Source organism: Sparus aurata, chromosome 15 (genome assembly GCF_900880675.1).
Source record: "Sparus aurata chromosome 15, fSpaAur1.1, whole genome shotgun sequence".
Lineage (NCBI taxonomy): Eukaryota > Metazoa > Chordata > Actinopteri > Spariformes > Sparidae > Sparus > Sparus aurata.
The window spans coordinates 14,759,302-14,780,901 of NC_044201.1; the positions used below are offsets into that span (position 1 = coordinate 14,759,302).

A 21,600-nucleotide genomic window follows, 5' to 3' on the forward strand; every position below is an offset into this window, starting at 1 on the left:
TCACTTTAAGCATGGTACATAATAAAATGTTAAAGGGGGCTCTGTGGGACTTCTGTGTTGTGCTGGAGGCCATTCAGCAGTTTATGTAAGCAAACTCCATTTCCAAACTACTGTTGGTACTGTTGCTCTCTGTTAGAGAGAGGCACTGAGGCAAGGCACTCGAGAACATGTATAAAGTTAAATCCTTTGGACAGCAGCAGAAAATCTGACCCAAGTCCTTCACAAATAAATCTACAATTCAGCAAATTAAACACATCGCCACAATGACCAAAAGTGATTCTTCAATCTTTCTGATATTCTGATATCCTTTTATCCAACACGAAGAAGAGGCAATTTGTACAATATGGCCAGAATTTTAACCCCAAAATGTTTTACTTTTGTAATGAACTCACTTATTCATACTTATTATGAACATTATCAACAGAATGTGAGGAAACAACAGTGTCGACCCTATGTCAACAGCATCTATGTATGTATGTTTTTGCAGAGATGTCTCCTGAAATGAGCAGCCCTGGCCAAAAATTCAGCCGGCACTTTCACTACATTTCACAAGCTTTCTTAGCTTTTACTGTTATAAATGACCAAAATAAATGCACAAAATGTCAGGAAAAGATTATACTTGCATCAAACTAATACAGCCTAATTGCCTTGTTAAGTCATCATTAAACACGAATGACATAAAAGCCACTGGAAACAACTGAGTCTTGGTTTGGTGAAAATAATGACTGAGTAATACAAATATATGAATATGGAAATGCTCCAGCTCTGCACACCGTTCTGGCCCGCTGCCAAGTCTGTGTTCAGTCCGAGTTCAATGTCCAGCTGTGAAACCTGCTCGATCCTGTTGCCCGTGTTGAATCCCCTCAGGATTCTAGGTTTCGGTCAAGGCAAACTCTGGCCGCTGGCTCCACAGCTAACCGAGCCGTGAGCTAATTAGCTAATGGTAGTTACCCACAGCCGAGGATTGCTGGCAGAGAGCAGCAGTTCTCAGATACTCTGATGATATGCTCCCTCCAATCACTTTGAAACTATATACCCTCGAATTCAGTCCAGCTAGCCTGGCTCACCCAAAGGTGACAAAATCTGCTTACCAGCACCTTTTTAAGTACCACATTACATGAACTTTGTTTAACCTGCGCACACAATATTATCCCTATGTGTGCTAAGCTAACCAGCCACCGAATGTAGCTTCAACTTACTGTACTGACTACCGGAGAGTGGTAGTCTTTGACTTCACCAACTCCAAGCAAAAAAAGCAATAAAGCATGTACCCCAAAATGTTGAACTGTTCCTTTAGATACTCTTTCTGGCATGTACTGCGTTGTGCTTTCAGCACATTTTACAGCGTGAATAAAAAATGACCATATAAGTCCAACATAGGAGATATTAATTGCGAGATTTCTGGGGTTCTATCTCAGCGCGCACATGTACGCTGCCAAAAAACCTGATAAAGTAGGTCAAAAACACTTGTGTCTACAAGGGCTATAATAAATTGATTTCCAGTTCACATCAGCTTTTTCAGAGCTATTATATGAAATATGCTGTCACAATGTTTCAACTGACACAGAGAAATTTGTGATGATTGCTGTATGAGTGTCCCAGCAGGTGATCCTCGGCTCACACTGCCACACGCACACTGATGGAAGGAAGAAAAAGTTTGCTTGACTTTCCATTTCTATCTCCTCGCAGGAAATACAAAATAAAATATCCTGCAATTGCTGCTCCAGTAAAATCCAATCCAAATTATGTGGCACAGCTGGATTAAAATAAAGACAACTGGGTGACTGCGATTTAATAGAGTACGGCTGCTGCAGTTCGATTCGGGGGCGGGTTACAGTGGAGAAGGAGAGTAGCCGACGGACACACTGTGGATGCATTCCTGATTTAATTATGTTGCTTTATTTCATTCATTGTTGGCCCTGTAGACCAGAGCGCTGGGCTGCTGCCTTGGCAACTAATGTGTGCTTATGCATGGTGCTGATTGTGGAGCGCTGAGGCATAAATGTGCTTTTAAGGAAGCGAAGTTCAAACAGGCTAACTTGTTGTTTCCCACTGGCTTCCAAAACTATAAATCATGACTTTTTTGAGGCTGCTTTTTTGGCTTGAAAGGAACAGGAAAGGAGGAGAATGTGTGGGAACAGAAGCTATTAAGCCCGGAAGGTGAAGTCCTCTGGCTGGTTATGGGGATGTGTTTAAAGGGTAAAGCTTGGAGATGGAACTGAGGCCTGGCAACAGGCTTTGAGCAGCGGAGCACTGTTCCTCTGAATGAACACATATCAAGTCTTTACCCTTTTTCAAACATCATGCTCACAGGCTGTGACGAAAACAGATGGTTAAATTATATTGTTAGTCAACAATCAAGTCATACACCAGCTCTGGGGAAATCTATGCTCATAATATTAATAAGCTCAACTGAAATTCCCTTACAGGAGACTGCATAACTAACATAATCATATTGAATCAACACAATTACTGGAATGTGTTCAAAACAGACATCATGTATTTTTCCTAGAGGCGTCTCATCTTATACTCCCAATTCTATGAGTGCAATAAATGTCTCTCCCTCTCTGTTCCTGTTAGTGGTTACAGTCAGGGCCTTGACCGAACGTGTGCGGAATGCACAGCGCCGGTCCTGTCACAGGCAGGGAGAGAGGAGGGGAGCGGGATAGATGCTGAGTGACACTCAGCCAGCTCTGGCTTCCCGAGAGATATGCCTTCTCAAGTTGGCTTTAGGCGGCGAGAAAACGTCATCCCTCGCTTGTCACGCAGAACACCCAGTGTGGGATTCAGTGGCAAATACAGGGTCATTCATTTCATTTTAATTACCCATTCACATAATTCAAGGAGGTGTATTTAAGAATCAACAATATAATGAGACTCACAATAAGGTCTGGCTTGGTGCGACTACAGGTGTCTGTTCACGATAAAAGCCCCGGAGACACTTGGAGAAAGGTCGGAGGCCCATATTTGAGAGAGGCATTAGGAAATGCAGTGGCCTGAGGCAGACAAGACATGGCCAAAGGGACACAGAGGGATTGGGGAATCAAGGAAACACGGTGATGGGGGGGGGGCATGGTGAGATAAGTTTCCAACTCGCAGCAGGAACGAAAGGAGCCAAGCTGCTACGCACAGTTGATTTGCCAACAGGCTTTGCAAATACTCCACAGGTCCAAGGCTTGCATTCATTGAGCTCGCTGAGTAAATGCATCGACTTTACCGGCCCATTGGAGTCGGCTCATCAGATTTGTTGAGCTCCTCTCAGTTTTTTTGGACTGTGTAGAAGAAACTGTCCCCGTTGGATGCTCCTACTGTATATAGTACTGTAGGAGATATTTTGTAATGATTTGTTGAAGTTGTACCCAACAGTTTATCAGGGAAACATGCTGGGGTTTTTTTTTAAGGATTTATGTGGCGATCAATACCATTTTCTTGTTTGTGAAGTACAGAGTTTAAGATGGGAGGCAAGGAGCTGATCTTTGTATAAAGGGTGAACAGGAGGAAAGAGCTAGCCTCGCTCTCGCCAACGTTCAAAAATACACCTGCTAAGACCTCTAAACATCACTAATAATCTAAATTTGCTTTAAGGGATATTCCGGTGTAAGTTTAATCTATGGTCTAACACACCGTGAAACTGTGTTAGACTCCCTCTCGAGAGATCAAGTTAGCAGACCGCTAATTTACGGAGTTTTATCAACCTCAGAAACAACCGCACGACAACAATACACTGCAGTAAATGGATCCAAATATAAACCGCCACCAAAAAGCCACAAATACTGCTCAGAACAGCACCAAACTTCAGCAACAGTACAAATAGGGTCTCAGCACATAGTCTGGGGCATCTAACCTCCGCTAGCTTAGCTGGATTTCTACTGAAAAGCTGACAAAATTTACCACTCTTCTGCAGCAGCTTCCTGTTGACGGGAAGTCCTGACGCGTCGATTACCGAGTGCAGTAGAGTTCCGCGGCTCATGGATGAAAATGTATGATTATGACTCCATGGAAAAGCAATCAAAGTTCATATGTGTCTTACCTGCAAGTTTGTAACAGTTATTATCGAGAGCGGACAGGGAAAAGAACGGAATTGAGCATCTCTAACCACACTCGGTAATCGCCGCATCGGGACTTCCCCAACCCGGAAGCTGATGGAAGAGAGTTGAAATCAGTTTTTAGCTTCACAATAGAAATCCAGCTAAGCTAGTGGAGGTTAGATGCCCCGGACTATGTGCTGAGACCCTATTTGTACTGTTGCTGAAGTTTGGTGCTGTTCTGACCATTATTTGTGGCTTTTTGGTGGCGGTTTATATTTGGATCCATTTACTGCAGTGTATTGCTGTCATGCGGCCGTTTCTGAGGTAGATAAAACTCTGTAAAATAGCGGTCTGCTAACTTGATCTCTCGAGAGGGCGTCTAACACAGTTTCAAGGTGTTTTAGAACATGGATTAAATTTACACTGGAATATCCCTTTAACTCAAAGAGAAATAGAAAAAACACTTGTGGTTCAGAGGAGCTTCTTGCTGTAACTGGGCTCTTTCTTGACGAAAAGCTGTTCCATCCTGCCCTCTGTGCAGCACGTACAGATAAGACTCGGAGCACTCATCCCACAGTCAAACCACAAGTAGTCATTTTCGGGTGTACAGATTAAACAAACAATGTGCTCACCAACATCTCTAATTAGTCCTTAGCCATGTTTCTTACAGGCACGCTGCCAGGATTTCAATTGCCAATGGGCCAGTAATTTTGGCTGGGCCTTATAATTACAGAAGTTAATACTATTTGCCTTCCTCTGATGGTTTCCAGTCTCAAACAGAAATTAATATCTTGCTGTGGAGGGCGCATCCGCTTGATTATGACACTTCAAAACCTTTTTGCTAAAATGTTTTCAGTGCTGAGATAGCTTATTATTTACACACAGCAGTTTGAATTTATTACAATCGGCACACAATCACATATTGATCAAATCGTGTGAAAGTGAAACATATAATACCCTATTATGCTGTGGTTTTTTTGCCGTGGAATCTGTAGACCGATACATCCATTAATTTTGAGCACTGACAGGCTAATGCTGACTACCGTTTATGAAGAAATTGTCAAAAGTGGCTTCAAAATTCTCTTGAAAGGAGCATTCTCAGGCCCAGTCCCATTTCCAAGTTTAACCTCTACAACTCGTGTTCGAGTGAACCCCTCGCCCTCTAGAGCAGATTTACAAGACCCTCATACGTCATCAGTTGACGTCGATGTTTTTACACTACAACCGGACATTTCCGAAATGATGTCCTCTGCTGTGGTTTCTCTTATGTTTCTGTGGCAATCCAGGTATTATCCAGATGCCATCTGCCATTTATCTGATAAATGTAGAAAAGCATGGACGCTCGCAATTCGTTCACAACTTCAAACTGTCAATAAAATCATCAAATGAAAAGAGAACCTTGCTTCTTTACCGGCTGGTAACATTTGTGGTGCTTTATTGGCTGCCAGTAGCAATCTGTGCTCCTACCCTGCCAATCTGTACTGGCATTAGAAAGTAATGCTAAAACCTTAGCGAGGTAGCTAGTTAGCTACTGAGACATCAGTAAGATGGTCGGGATTGTTTTGTGCTACCTCGCTGTGAACAAAATAAAAGGAGGGGTAGTGCTAAGTGGTAAGAGAAAGGGGTGTATCGGGATTGAGCCTCATTAACTGTGTTTAGATACTGTTATGAAACCAACTGTTGCCATGTTGACATGAGATGTAATCATTTCTATACATTGACAGTGCTGATTTGTTTTCAGCTGGAAAAAAAAAATAGAACTTTACCTGCTGTACGTTTAGGACAAGAGTTTATTCAAGATTTAATTATCCTGTAGATAAATGACAGTCGCTGAGGGGTGAATACACACGGGAATTATGTCTTTATCAGTTAGCCCTGAGATATTTTAATCTACAGTGCAAAGGTCGGATCCAAGTTTGATTACATTGCCCTTCTTCGATACAGGTAGTTGTCAAAAAAATGAAAACAGGCCTGCTCCGGCACAGTTAATGTATTCTGCAGGCAGAAAAGGGGACATTATCATCACCTTAAAGGTTAATTAACAAATCTGTTTTTAGCTAAAAGCAAGCACCTAGTATTTCAAAGTCAAAGGCACGTAATGACACTTGGGTGGGTGTGCATGTTTGTGGAGTTTATCAAGTTAGGCATGAGGGTAACCATGCTTAGAGAGATGAGGGGGGAAAGAGGAAGGGAGGGAGGTGTGGGAGGCAGTAAGAATTAGACAGAGACACCCTCATCACTCACACTAGCTGTGATGCTGGGTGCAGATACGGGACCGGGACACTGGGGTGACATTTATCAGTGTTGTCATGCTCACTGTTCATCCTGGCAAACGTCAAAGTCACCAGCAACAGGGGAGATAGTGCGGCCTTGTCCTCTTAATGTAATGGTGAACTCAAATGAGTGGTAAAGCCGGTCATTAGCAGCAGCATCTGAGGCTAATTTGCGAAAAGGTGCCCATAGACATATATACACTTAACCATGCACGCTGGAAGACAATCTAACAGATATATACTGAGCACGCACAGAGCTTTCATTGCACAAATGCTATCGCTTTTTCTTACACAACACACGGTGATGTTACACTTTCATGGATTTATAATCGCTTCCAAAACATCAGTCGATTTGTTAGGCGTTACATACTGAGCGGTCTCCTCACTGTGACACTCACTTTCCTCGCCTCAGGCTATTTACGTTTCATGGTTACAAACTGATTTATTTTATTTCTCCTCCTGTTTAATATTTTTGTTGTCTTCCTACCACTCTTCTCTGGGATGAGTTCTGATCCTGCAAAATCACCCTTTGTCATCTTGATTCTTTTTTTCTCATTTTCTCGAGGATGGTGATGTTAGCACAACAGCCTTAAGGGATTTGTTTGCCGGTGATTTTGTTTGTCTACAAGAAAAATTAAATTGCTTTCCTTTTTTTCAGTTGCCACAATCAGCACATACAAACAAGTGACAACATGTGGCCAACATACCGGGATGTAAGGGGAAATCCCAATTACAGCCCTGCACAGTCTAACAGGTGTTTTACTTTATTCTGGCTGATTGAGTTCTTCCCAGGAAAAGCTGTGTGAAGCCAGGCTGAGTCCGATGTCTATCAAGTGCTGCAGAATATTGTCCCCTAAACAAACATGCAACTGACAGACACACGCACACTGAGAAAATCAGTTTAAACCAGCGCCCTCCCCAGGGGACATGGAAGAGTTGCAGGGGGGACACTGAGGAAGAAAATGTGACATGGATACAGCTCTACAGGTCTTATAAAAACAACAAGAAGTTATTATGGTATCACAGTTCTGTAACAAGGTCTTATCAGCTTAGCTGAATTAAGTGAAAACATCTGTTTGAGTGCAGCACTAACCATGTTGGGCTTTTAAACCAGATTTGCATTTGCTGAATAAAAAGTCAAGGACCATCAAACTGCTGCCAGAGCTGGAGCCCTAGAGAAATTACATAACGTACAACATCAAGTGTGGACCGTTGACACCATAGGTGTGTAAGGTGGTGAAATAATAATTGAAGAGACTGTCTGATAACAGCGAGCCAACTGCAGCAATAGCATTGTGTGCTCTGCGAGAGGGTTCTTTATATATATTCAGTGGAAGTTCAGTTAAAGTTAAAAGCCTCACGAACTTCCTGCACCTCCACCTTTTTCTGAGTGTTTTGCAATTAGTGTCTGTCCCTTGAAAATGTCATGCTAATTCTTTCTTCCATTTGTCTTCACTAGTGTTGCAGCGTAAATAAGAAAGCTGAGTTTTTATTTTTGATTTGGCCATTCATTGTGGTGTCCAGTGTTGACTTTTCCCTGCAGTCAAGAATAAAACTGTGCACCGGAATGTGGGTGGCAATTTAATGAGTCGCTGCGTGTGGAGGGTCTCATCTTTTCAACAACTACGCGTCCATTTCCCCCGTAAAGCTGATATACTGCACATGTAATGTTGGTTCCAAAAAGTTTTTCTCTCTTTGACTGTGTTTTATTCCACTTAAGCACTGGTAGTTTACCTTAAAGTTATAAAAAGTTGTCCAAACTTGTCTCTACCTCTAGCCTCCCTTCCACTACATGACAAAGATGCTGGATGTGATTCACCTTGCAGTGGCAAAAAGTGAGCTATCACTCTGCAGAGCGTTGTCTAAAGCAAACCACGGAGGAGTCAACAAGGAAAGAGTCTGGGCTGACAGCAAAACCCAGGGGCCCGATCGGGACACACACACATACACACAACCGACCCACGCAGCAGACACACACACACACAGACGTGATGAAAGCATCTCCAGAAGGAGAGGGGATTGCTTGTTATATATTTTGAGATTTTGGGCCAGGAGACTGGTGCATGTGCGAGTGTATGTGATGGAGGAAGGCTCTTTCATCTCCTCAGTCCCTCATCTGTCTTTGTGCAGATAAGAGTATGAAGCTGGAAATGACAGTAATGGAGCAGATCTGAGAAAAATACCTGAGAAAGGGGCAGAGGAGGGAAGAGGTGACGGAGAGAGGAGGTGAGGGAGACAGAGAACGTATAAGAATAGAAGTGTAAAGCCGTGGCGGGATCTTTGTCTCTGCTCCCACAGAAACTGTCTCTTCCGCACTCCATCCCCGCCTCTGAGATCTACAGCACTACTCCTCCTCAGCAGCAGTCATCCTCCAAATATTTCATCACCTACCAGTCTAATGGGGACATTTTCTTTTTTTTTTTACACTACAGCACATACTGTACATATCATCATATCTTATTTTATATATATTTACTGTATAATATGTAACAATTTTTGCTCTGAAATGTCCAATAGAGACTAGACCTTTGTTAAATGTTTTGTTGGGCTCTGTTTTTAAATTATACCAAATGTTCCCAATGACCAGAGAAAAACATAATTACTTGGGTTGATGGATGGACTGGAGGGGCAGGGGAGGGACACCCTGCTGGGCTCTTTTCTGTGATTGTTTGTTATATCCTCACCCAGTTACGCCTCGTCTTGTGAGTTAACAGTTTGAGTCAGCTAGCATGAGAGCTGTAGTTTCCCTGGCAAACACACAGACTTCTTCAGTTGTTGCAGTCTGCTGACCACTCCAGTTGAGTCGGCATCTTAGGAATATGGATATAAATGACCTGTTACTGCTGTACTGTATGTTACACAGAGAAAAGAAAAAAAGAAAAAAAAACCCAGAAGTGTATGGTTTGACAAAATTCTTCAAAGATGACAGGAGTTAGGAGAATCCAGCACTCTTTTAGGAGAGTTGTCGTATTTTGAAGACACATTTTATTCAGACTTTTGGCAGAGTAGACACCAATTATCCTGGCAATCGTTTTAAAGAACATCAAAGCAAACTTCAGAGACTCCATCAGCCCCAAAGATCGCTTGCCAGTATGTCTCCCCTAAAATGATGTTTTCTGGGCGTAATTTGCAGCCTAATATACATTATATATAGATATATATATATATACATAGTATATAAGTATTTAATAAGTTGCATAAGTATCCAAGACTGAGTTACTATCTCTTGTAGTAGACCATCAAAAATGTCTCCTAGTTGCCATTAATTACCTCAGATAAAAGACATCAATATTCATATGTCCCCAAAATCACGCTGATGGACAGCCCTGTAACTTCAGGTGTATTCTCATTGGCTGTCAGTTTTTTTGTTGTTCGTTACACTATTACAAAACTGATGATTTCCCGCCTTCGTTATCGTTATAGTTCTCGTTAAAGTTATTATGTGTTTGTGGACTCTCACTTAAACGTTACCTTGCCTGTGCCTGAGCAGATACATTTTCGTTGGCAGCGGTGGTTGCTTCACAAATGAGGGCAGAAACTCCCATGATCCCACGCTGCTTGTGTCTATTGTTTTGATTCATTGAGAGACCCCTAGAAGCAGTGTGTTTAATATATTATATAATAGTGTTTTTAGCTCGAGGAGTGGAGTGCTTTTTTTTCTGATTTATCGAGCTTTGACTGTAGATTTTTATTATTGACAGATCTCCTTATCATAGAAAAGCTCTCATCACTTTGCTGTTTAATTTCAAACTTGTCCAAAACATCTGAAAAAAAAAACCCACAGTCAACGTTTCGGTATCATTTAGTTTACACCGTGTACTGCTGGTGATCGCTCGGCCAGAAACATGTGAAATGGAATTATTTTCAGCAACCGGAATTTTCACTATTCATTTAAGGTTAAAAGAAATGGGTTTGCTGGATCCGACGTGATCACGATGAAGAAAGTGAATCATAAAGTCTGTCCAAACACTGAACAGACTTGTAACAGAATACCATATTGCAAGACCATCTTGGATCAGCAATGTCAAATTTAATTGTATTATAGTAGTAGTTTAATTCCAGCACAGGAATTTCCATCTGAAAAAAATGCCCACCAGCGTAAGCACATTCCATACTGTGACTGTAGTCTTAATGACTGGATTTCATTTTTTACTAAATGCCTCCCGTGAACATGGTGGCGTCTGATAAATGTTCTTAATTTCACTTTCTAATGAGAGCTATAGGGGAGGGCTGGGAATTAAGTCAGATTTGAGATGAAACAACTACAAAATATGAATAAATTATTAATCCTGCTTGTTTTTAAACACATGTCACTGATGATTACGGCATCAAGCAGAGCAAATGAGCTCTGATTTCTTGCAAAATTCATTCTGATACAAGTGCGGGCTGGATGCAGCAGAAGAGAAAACACTTAACTTTAGATATGATGTAATGAATTCATGGCAAAATTCAGCAAAAATGTCTGCTTTGATTAACTTCACATTGGCCTGAATCTGTCTGCCGAGCAACTGTGTTATTTTCTGTGCTTCTTTACACTCAGACGTCAGTTTGTTAGGTAGACCGAGGCAAAACTAATGCAGTCTGCTACGACAGCTACTGCATTGAAGGTTTTCAAGTTTGTTGAAACATGCAGGGTACTTTTACAGAGGTTCAACTTTAGTATTGTTTCAGCAGATTGAGTTTGTTGTGGTGTTGTTGGGTTGTACTGCGTTAGAATGAAAGCTGTTTCTAATATTGAAGCTTAATTGGCGAAGTTTCAGGAGCAGGACCACACCTCAACAGCGCCAACTTCCGCATTTCTATAAATAACCACCTGACCCTCTCATCTGCTTCGCTCTCGTATTCTGCACCCCCCCCCCCCCCCACCCCATTTCTCTCTGTCTGTTTCTTCTTTCTCTCCTCTCCTTCGTAGGTCCATGAGGGGGTCCGTCGCTGCCCGGGAGCGGCGGCGGATTCTCTACAAGAATCCCCACAACGCACTCGAAGAACTCAAAAGAACCAAGATCTTCGACACTTCGTTTTCCTTTGTCACTTATAAATCCTTAAACGCATCTCGTTGATGGTGTGGTCCTTGCTAGTGAATAGTGTGTTTCTATCCTCAGTGGTATTATGAGGTGGGGTGAAAAAACTGCACACTTTTTAGCCAAACTTTACCATGCCAGAATATTAAAGTGTACAAAGTAAAGGCTGTGTCCTGCCCTCTCTGCCAACATGTTAGCTGAGCTAGTTCATACTGTCACAGCACAGCTGCATTTACACATACTGCACATCGCCTGCAAATAGAAACCAAAAATTGTACACAGCCTTGCCCAGTCGTACACGTCAGATCGCGTTATACCATGTATTCCAATTCATGCATTGCACTCTCAAAATTCAGGCCTCCTGATGGTTCCCAGGGTTAGGAAGAAGTCAGCTGGCTGCGGGGCTTTTTCCTATCTTGCCCCCTTCCTCTGGAATAACCTCCCAGCTGACATCAGACAATCTGGCTCTACTGACGCCTTTAAATCTAAACTCAAATCTCACTTCTTTGACTTAGCCTTTAATTAGGGTCGGTTTCAGTCTCAGTGAATTAGCTTGAGTATTAGAATTCACATTTTCCTGCCGACGGAGACCATCTGTATATGCCGATTAACACTGCATATCTCTAACTTTTTTGTTTTTGTTTTCTGTCCACACAAGCTGCAAGCTGTGTCGCTCTCTCACTCTATGGAGCCTCCTCTATTTCATTCAGGCTCCCTTCTGATGGACCACGGGCCCCTGGGTCCATCTACCTCTCCTGGCTCCTGCTGCCTCAGATATTGATGCTTATGGATCGTCACACCCTGGGCTCCGCTCGATCATTGCTCTCCTCTGTTTTACTATCTCTTTATATCTATATTTCTGTAAAGTTTAAGACCTCTTCACTCTGATCTTCTCTGTTTTACTGCTAATTATCTTGTGTGGCTTGCCCTCATCAAGGTCACCATGGTGGAGAGGAGGTGGTGTGACTCAAGCAGCACTTACTTGTAAACTGTAATTTTGTTGTTCTTTTCTGTACATGCGACATCTATTGCATGTCTGTCGGTCCTGGGAGAGGGATGCCTCCTCTGTAGCTCTTCTCAAGGTTTCCATCTTCTTTCATCCTCAACATGGCAGGTTTTTCCCCACTCAAATCGATGGTTAGGATGGACGATTTGAACTTTTGCATCAAAATCTGTATCAGATGATGGTGCTGAGATCTCCACAGGGACGCGAATGTCCCAAAAATAATTCCAGTGAATTCCATTTAATACTTGTTGGGACATTTCAGTAAAAAAAACACAAATGTGGACCTCATGGTGGCGCTGGAGGAAACTTCACAGAAATCAGCAAAGTCAGTAGGATTCATCACCGCGGAACCGTGAATGAAATTTCATGGCAATCCATTGTATAGTTGTTGAGTTATTCCATTTCAACACTTCCCTTAGCCTCTCATTTCTGTGCCTACACTATAATTTCATCATCTAATGGATGTGGTGACCTAGAGGCCAGTCCCTTCAAAAGCTTGGCATATTCCTTTAAGAATAAACGGTGAAAGGGACACGTGGGGAGTAACCGAGGGATCTGATGCCTATGGAGGGATAAAGAGATGGGGTTGGATGGATGACAGCAGGTACAGCGAAGCATAATGAGCTGATCAAACGATTGTGACGAATAAAATGCCAGAGTAGCTTAGAGCTGTGACAGGCCGAGCTGTCAGGGAATGCCTGGTCTTAGTGCCACAGTCAGCTGCCTCTGCTCTCATTGGGATAACATTTATTTCAACAGCACCTGCAGATTTCGCTGATCCACACTTGTCTCCCTTTTCTGCCTCATCCTTCTGCTCAAAACAAACAGCTCCATTCTGTCCACCCTCATTTTGCATGAATTCTCTTTTGTCTGCCTCGGTCTTTTCTGTTTGTCCATTTTCTCATTCATCTATCTTTTATTATTCCATCTTTTTCCCACGGACACGAATCAAACTGGGCAGACAAAAAAACCAAAAAAAAAAACCTGAAACACTGAGTCCTACCTTCGTAAACTCAGCAATGCCTTCAACCGGACTTGTCAAATTATCTTTCCTTTGTTTGGTGTAATTGGATGTCCCTGAATAAACCGCTACCCCTACGATAATGAAGTCATTATTCGGATTGATTTTTACATACAAGTACAAACATGGGTGTTCTCTCTGCGCTATTTCAGACCCCAATCGATATTTGGACACTCCTAGAGGTCACACTCTTGTCGGTCATTGTTTCCCCTCCGGTCAACCTGTTCCAGCAGCATCAAGTGTAAATTGAAAGTGTCTCCACGTCCCTCCCACCACAGTCAGCTGTCAAGCCTGCGATCTCAATTTTTCCCTTCTTTCTCCGAGATAATGAGGGTTACAGATTGGATGGCCTGTGAGTCAGTGCCTCACAAGTCGGTTGCCAAAATTAAGAAAGGCAGATGGAGAATTCACTGTAACAATCATGCAGGCAGTCAAAGGTGGAAGTAACAGCAGATTCGTCCAGCGACAGACAGATGTGTCTCTTGAAAAGTGATTTCTGACCACAATAAAACCTGAAGACCCAAAACAAACACAAGTACATGACCATTTTGTCAATCTATGTCAGAATACTGTATATCATTGTTCTCGCCACCGGAGTTCCTGCCTTAGGTTCGTGCCTCAAGTCAACCAGCTTGTGAGAAAAATGCCTGACTCCTCGACGCTCGATGTTGGACTTTCTTCATCAGCAACTCTTTCACTTCAGCTCTCTGCCTTTACCCTGAGCGCAGGTATTGTAAAATCAGCCTGAGTGAGCTTGTTTGCTGGGATATTTCACCCATGGGAAAAGCTGTTTGAACGGAACCATATAGACTGGTGAAATAAAACAAAGCTGAAAGCTGCAGAGTGCAGCGCCCAAGCCCTTTTAGTTCACAGGATTAATATTAAAGAGTACCTGACAGCATTTATTAAAGCTTCAGAGTGGCACTCACACCTGGGGCCTTTGGCTCAACATATCAGTGAATGTGCTTCCTGTTTTTTAAAATTAATATTTTAGCGTCAGTACTTTACCACAAATATTGTAATTTTTCCTGCTATAGTTGTTGAGTTCAATTCAGACCACGTTGAGCACCGGGGATTTACTTGTACAGGAAAACTACGCATGTAATGCAGCACAATTTTATCTCAGTGATAACAGCCTCTTAACTGTTCGCTTTCATGACACACGATCAGACAGGCATCAAAGGAGTATTCTGCTTTTCTTTTTTTTTTTTAAACCTGTCCAGTAGATCACCTCAGATGACAGCCGTGACACAGCTGAAATGGCTGAAACGTAATCCTTGGGGGCAAATCCAACCGTCAAAGTAACGTCCACTCAAAGTGCTTCTTTCTGAGGTGCGGTTAGTCAACGTGTCTGACAGCATGACAGAAACAATTCCTCTGGAGATAAGACTATTTGTTTCATAATAAGATCTGTTTTGTTAAAGCAGAAAAACAAGTCTTGCTTAAGTAGAATTCTTGCTCTGAAATCACGTAGCATCTTCAACAGCTCACCTCTTGCGAGATTTGAGCAACACTTGTGTTTTGTGGTCAGGAAAAGAATTGTATTGTTAACAGTAGCAGGATTACGCTGCAGCCACAGGAGCGGTGTCAGGTCTGCCAGCCGAGGCTATTTACTTTTCAAAAACTTTTGGTAAGTATGAATCATTTGCACAAGCAGACATTTTAAAAATACAGGAATTTATTTTGAGTTTCTGCTAACACAACATCCCTCACACTGCTGCTTCACATTAAATGTGCTCAAATGGCAGAACACCCAGTGGCTTTTACTCTGAAGCTGTCAGAGAGGAAGAATCAGTTTTAAAAAGTGCACTTTTGGCATCTTTTCGTCAGTAGATTTTTCTTTTTTTTTTTTTCTTTTTTGCAAAAGTGTAGCTAATGGAACAACAAATAGCAGCAGGCTGCACACCTCCAACTCCTCAGGAAGATAACAAAGTCAACCCCTCCGTGTTGGAAATTGCTTGCTCCATTTGCAGAGTAAAATCGGCAATCACTACAACAAGAGTTTGTTTGGCTGCACTGTACACAGATATACCCATTGCTCTGCTGTGGCAGCCCCACAAGCGTTTCTTGTAATGTTAAACCACCACAGTAACAATGTGTGACACCAATTAACCAGAACCTCTAAATTTAAGGTTTACGAGTTAAAGTGTTTCAGTATTAATCCAATAACCATAACATGAATAACCTGAACATTCACCAACACTTAAATACTCTTTTTTTTGGTCTACATCAACTTAGCAGAGATAATGTGCTCTGATGACACGGCTGCAAACTGTCTGCAAAGAGATTTCCCACTCAAAACCAGAGCGTGAGAGCCCCCCCATCCTTAACATGCAAGCTAAACAATCCCCTTATTCTTAAACGGTCTAAGGCCTGACATTCTACTCTTCCCCATCTCACAAGGCTTTCTGAGACTTGCCAAGGCTCTGGGCTGTATCCCAGAGCTGCTCCTAAGCTTTCCTCAGGGAGGAGAGGATGATATGCAGCGGCTAACACTGTTTTGAGGGATGAGGGTGTTGTTTTAGAGCATAAACCTCATTTGACAGCGACTACACCGCAATCCTTAACATTCAAAGATATTTAGCTAATCTCAAATAGTACATTCCGGCACGCTTAGATGCAAATACCTACATTCTGGGTCCCTGTGGCACAAACAAATCTGTTGGGTTTTGTCGTGTGCATTAGCCCAGAAAACTGCCCTCATCTCTGGCCAATCGCTCCATCACCACACTTCTCAGATGGCACTGATAGGAGTTTGCTTGTGCCTCTCTGTCTGATGTGCCTCAGGTCTTAATCCGCAAAAAATCTCCAAACGATCTAGATCTTCCCAACTCCATGTCCTCCATCTTATCTTCCACCTCTGCCTCGTTCTTGCCTTGCCTCTTCATTCAGCATTCGGAAGCTTACAGGAACTTACCTGCTTATTCAAGTGTCCCAACTCTGAGCTTGGGTTGAGTAACTGAGGACATGAGCTCCACCTCACAAGCACTCAAGGAAGAAATGACTTCTCGGTGTTTGTCTGAGCTCTTGCGTGTTTTGCTCCAGATTACAAGGAAGCAGAATAGCAACAACCTCATTATCCTCTCTTTCTATGTCGAGTGGCTACCCGCAGGAAGAAAAAAAAAAAAGAAACAGAGAAATGTATCTTTTTTTCCGATTCAGTTTTCAGCTTTTGTTTTCTCCACTTTGTTAAATGTCAAAAGATCTATTTCCATTTAGATTGAACTTTTTGCCTTCACACGCGGGAGATGTGCGACTCCCGGGGTGCCCGCCAAGCTATGAAGGCTGCATGACATTAGCAGTTTGATAGCGCAGGGTTCGACCTGGAGTCACACACTTGGCCCGTCAATATAAGGTCAGCGCGCCTCCTGAGGATTCGAACGAACAGGCAGCTTGACAAAAAGTGATATTCCCTTCGAGGTGGGTCATATTCGGGAAAAACTGGAGGTGAATGACGCAGGGAATGCATGGCTCTATGTTTAAAAATCCCTGTCCTTCAGAGAGAACAGAGATGTGGTGGAGAAAAACAGTTTGTGTTGGTGACCAGCACGACACAGAGAACGAGTTATACGCATTTTTGGGAGTTACAGTCAGCATTATTTAATCAGGATCAAAGACAAAAAGACTGACAGAACTTGCATGTGTGATCTCTAATTAAAGACGTCTCTCTCTGATGCACTTATATCTGCTCATGAGCCCAAACTAAAGGATTATTTCATTCATTTTTCAGCCTCCCTACATGTTCACTTTTATAAAGGCATGAGATCAACAAATGAGAAAATCAGTTCTTTTCTTTCTCTACTCTTTTTTTTCTACCCGTGACAGCGATTCAACAAAACCGGAAAAAGGAGAAGATTTATCTAAGCAATGAAGCAACGGAAATGTATGACTGCACAATCTTGTTGATAGAGCTACACGGATAAGGCTACCATTTTCTTACCAGGATAGAACTACGGCACGCTACTGCCACACCGAACTGCAGACACATAAGGCAGCAACCTAAAACTGTCCTTTGCACCTCCAGTGAGGAAAACCACAGACACTGGTTGACCCCAATTATCCTGCTTTAATCTCGGGCTGCGAGGTGAAACAAGAACAGGGAACCGCTGCTCTCTGGGGCCAGAGGGCAGCTCTCTCTGATTTGCCGGCGAGAAACCACAGTAAGTTCACTACAACAATTACTGCCAGTGCCAAGAGAATGACATGTATCAGACCTAAGGCTCCCTCTGTCAGAAGATATGATCCAAACTGGCTCTTTTTGTGATCAGGCTCTCAGTCTCAGTCTTTCTGAGAAGAAATTCAAAGTCTGAATTTTGATATTTTCAATATTAATGAGGTAATGATAGAGACCCAGAAATATGTAGTATTTCCATAATTGAATAAACTAGCTGTTCTCAGAGGAAAATAAGGGCCACAGAACACTGTGTGGAGCTAGAAAGGTGGCAGGGTCCGCCTCATATACACAAAGTAAAACAGTATGAAATTGTGCTGTCATTTAAGGTCAGTTAGAGCAGAAGAGAGTTTGTGTATGCATACAAAATCCGTCACTGAAGATCTCTTCTTCCCCCAAAACTGCAGTAACAGCATCTTTCAGCAAAGAGCACAACACATTCACATTTCAAATGAACAAAAATATAATTGATTGAATCATAGAATTAGACTTGCATGGCTCATTGTTACACCAATTTGTAACCCTATCCTGCCACAGCTGCCCATGCGGTGGTGCTAAATGTCACCGCCATCGCAAATACTGCACAGCGCAGGTATGAAGATGACGTGAGTGTTTAAGGAGTTGATGTTGCACGGTCACACCGAAGCAAAGCTGTCCTTTACTCAGTTCAGGGGCGAGAAGCAATCAGGTTTACTGACGGGGACCTGTAACCAACACAGTTTATTTTCCTGAGGAGGGAACACAGGGAGAGAAACTCAATTCATCACAGTGATCAAGGACTTTGTGAGGGTGGATTTTGTGGCAGAATGCAGCAGTTAGTTGATGATGATGATGATGATGTTATTGTGTGAAATTGCATTTTGTGTGGCCTCGAGCACCGGCACGCGCTGACAAATCAGCCACAAATGTGAATAACACACACACACAGAGACACAGAGCTACATGAGGAGGCTTCAGTGTACCACTCTGCTGCCTCCTCTCTGACATGTCTCATTCTTTAAACTGATCCCTCCAGTTGAGATTTTTTTTTTACCGTGTCAACCACAGTGGACTGTGCAGCATCAGGCTCTGTAATCCCTTTAGGCTGACCGCAACACAGATACAGCTGGATCACTTAGCCCAAGGACAGATATTAATGATAATGTACACAAGCTGTGTAGTTACACACACCAAAATCAGAGGGAGCAGATTTTTTTTTTTCAAAGTTTCTTTTTCACGGGTGGAGTGAAAGCAGGACCCGGGGCTTTTCTTTTTTCAGATCACATCAAGCAGAACATCAATAAGTGACACAATTATGATGCAAACAAGGCGTCGTACCTGAAGGCCAAACAAACAATTAATAATTAATATTTCTGTTTGGTTTGAAGGCTGAGCCTTTGAGAGGCAGCGTCAGTGCAAAGTGTGATAGACATCCACCGCTTCGTTGGGCTTCCCCTCGTTTCACTGTCGATTTCTTCTGCCTCTCAGATACAAACACAACTAGTTTATTTCTCAAGATTATCGAGGCTCGATTCATGACGGAAGGGAAGACGCTGATGGATATTCAACTTGCTTTTTTTTTTTTTGCAACCTGTTAACGCAGCGCCCGGCCGCTGGCGTTCAAGCGAGTGATGCGTTCACGATCCGCGGGCTCGGCACAGGGACCTGTCCGTCCAGCACCACACCGCGGCAAATGAGACTGATTACAGCTCACTTCACTGTCTAAAACTGTCACCACACAGCCGTGAAGCCTATACCCGCCTCAAAAATCCTGACTATGTTTGACAGAGCAGAAAAGTCGACTTTACTTACACAAAAACTCCGAAAAGCAGAACTCGGATGCCAATCTCCAAAGCCAGTTCCCGCATGTTTTTCCTGCGGTCCGGAGGCGACACGTTCATGATTCTGAGATAATCCGTCTAGTGGAAATGATACAAACGAGGTCAGTTCTGAGGGATGTTGCTCACTTTATAATCCACCTCTAACAAAGCGAGCGCTTCCAGGCGCGGAGCTCCTCAATCACACGCGCCGTGCGCATCCATCGCGACTCGGTCACCTGAAGCAGCTTCCTCGCCTCCGCCTGTCTCCTGCCGGTCTTCGTCTCTTTCGGCTCTTTCAGGCCCCTCGAGCGATTTTCTTTTATTGCAATTCTGTTGCTGTCCGCGGCTCCTCTATCTTCATCGAGCGAAAGTCCCCTTCATCCACTCCCATCAATCACTTCAGCTGGGTCGGGGCAGAAGACATGGGAAAACATCAGAGGTGCGGGTGAGCGCTGAGGGTGGAAGTGATGGGAGACTGTAAAGTAAAGAGAGACTCTGAGCGCCGCTGAGTGTGAGTGGAGTCTGAGTGGGTCTCTCTCTCTCTCTCTCTCTCTCTCTCTCTCCACTCCCCCTCCCTCTCTCACCCATTGGCTTCACTTTGGAAAAATCAGGCGACTAGAATTTCTCAAGCACCTTTCAGGACTTCACAGGAGGCTGCATGAATGAGTCCAGTCCAATAGTCCAATAATGTTACGAGCTGCTGCCAAGAAGTCAATTTCTTCAGGTCGAGTCTGAAGCCAGAGATGCTCACACGTCTGCTTTGACAAGTCCAAGGCAAGTCTCTAGTCTCTTATGTCTGTCATGGGCATTCTACCATTTGCTGTATGCCATATCCTTATGTTAGGAGGTCAGGCATTGTGTCACTTTAAACACACTTATTGCATTTCAGTATAAAAAAAATACACTCAAAGAAAGCTTCCCTTAAAAGTTCATAACTGTATTTTGCCTTGTGACGTGAACATGCAGCGACAATATGGAGCAAGTATTGAGGTCTTACTTACCTACAAATCCAGCAGATTTCACTATTAAATCAATCTAAACCAATCTGATCAAACAAGCTAACGTTAGATTACTTTAAATTGGCCAGGCTAAACATGTTTGCCAGCAGTTGGTAGATGCAAACGTTAACTTTCGCAACTGACTAACTGAACTATCCGGGTGTGTTTTCAGATGTCTGTTTGACGCAGTCAGTCCAGCATCCTTTATTTTGATGCTGCAGATGGTGCATTAGGCGAGTCTTTTGTTTTGGGCCCTGTGTGAAGTCTTTAAGGTGTCGACAAACGGCGCAGCAGCTGCGGGCATGCTCGCCATGGTGTTCTTTTGAGCTGCGCTGTTGCTGCAGCATTCATCATCATGTTATGCTGTGAGCTTGTGAGAGAGAGAGAGGGAATGACCGTCAGATACCAGACTCAGACAAACGAAGATTGTTCACGAGTCCCGGATTGTGAATCCAAGTCAAGTCTCTGTGTGTGGCGACTTAAGTGCGACTCGAGTCCAAGTGACCTTAGTCCCCATCACTGCTGAACAAACATCTCCTCATAAATAATGAAGCCCTCACAATAAATGTGACATAGCACAGAGCCAGTCTGGTAGGTGTTCATGACCGGAACACTACTGCTCCTGAAAGCCATTACGCTCAACAGTCAGACTGACATGTGATATTTCATTACTGTGCCGTGAGAACGCTGGTTCAGGGGAGCCCTCCTCTCTGTTGGCTCCTCCTCACACTTTCCAATCATACCACTATGAAGAATCTAGCACCTTGGGGTCCCTTCAGTCAGACAGTGATAAAGGAGCAGAGGCAGCCGTGTACCTACGGGCCATGAAACCTGGCCAGCACTTCATAGATACGCATGAATATTTGATGCCTTCTAAAACCGGCCCTCCCGCATTACCTGCCAATCCAAGATATGCCTCTGTGTGTACATGAATGTGTGAGAGAGGGGGAGACTACCATGAAAAGCCCCTGACCCAAAAACTTTCCAGCAACCTTTCTAGGTCAGCTGAAACTTACTCTGCATGTGTAATTTTCGTGCCGGTTAACAAGACTTCCTCTTAGCTATGCACAAGTAACATAAATGAACATATGCATGCACACGCTAAGGTATACAGCAGAGGTTTTGATCTGCTCCTTCCTTACAGTGGAGTTGTGGGTGATGCGCCTGAAGTCTCCGCCAGCCTCGCTAATAAGGACAAAACAAAACAATAAGAGACGTGAAATGGCGGTAGGTGAGGAGGTGAGATCTAACTTCAAAGCTCTCAGGCAGCCATCAGACTTCTC

At 43.2% G+C, this 21,600-nt stretch overlaps 1 protein-coding gene across 1 annotated transcript in view; it reads right to left on the reverse strand.

Annotated features, from left to right (window-relative positions):
* The window catches only part of plpp4 (phospholipid phosphatase 4), a 55,255-nt gene extending 35,383 nt beyond the window's left edge, over window positions 1–19,872 (reverse strand). Inside the window, exon 1 of the mRNA XM_030442751.1 lies at window positions 19,312–19,872. Within this exon, the coding sequence (XP_030298611.1) occupies window positions 19,312–19,400 (89 nt within the window). The 5' untranslated portion in view covers window positions 19,401–19,872. The remainder of the gene's footprint in view (window positions 1–19,311) is intronic.
* Window positions 19,873–21,600: the final 1,728 nt, after the last annotated feature.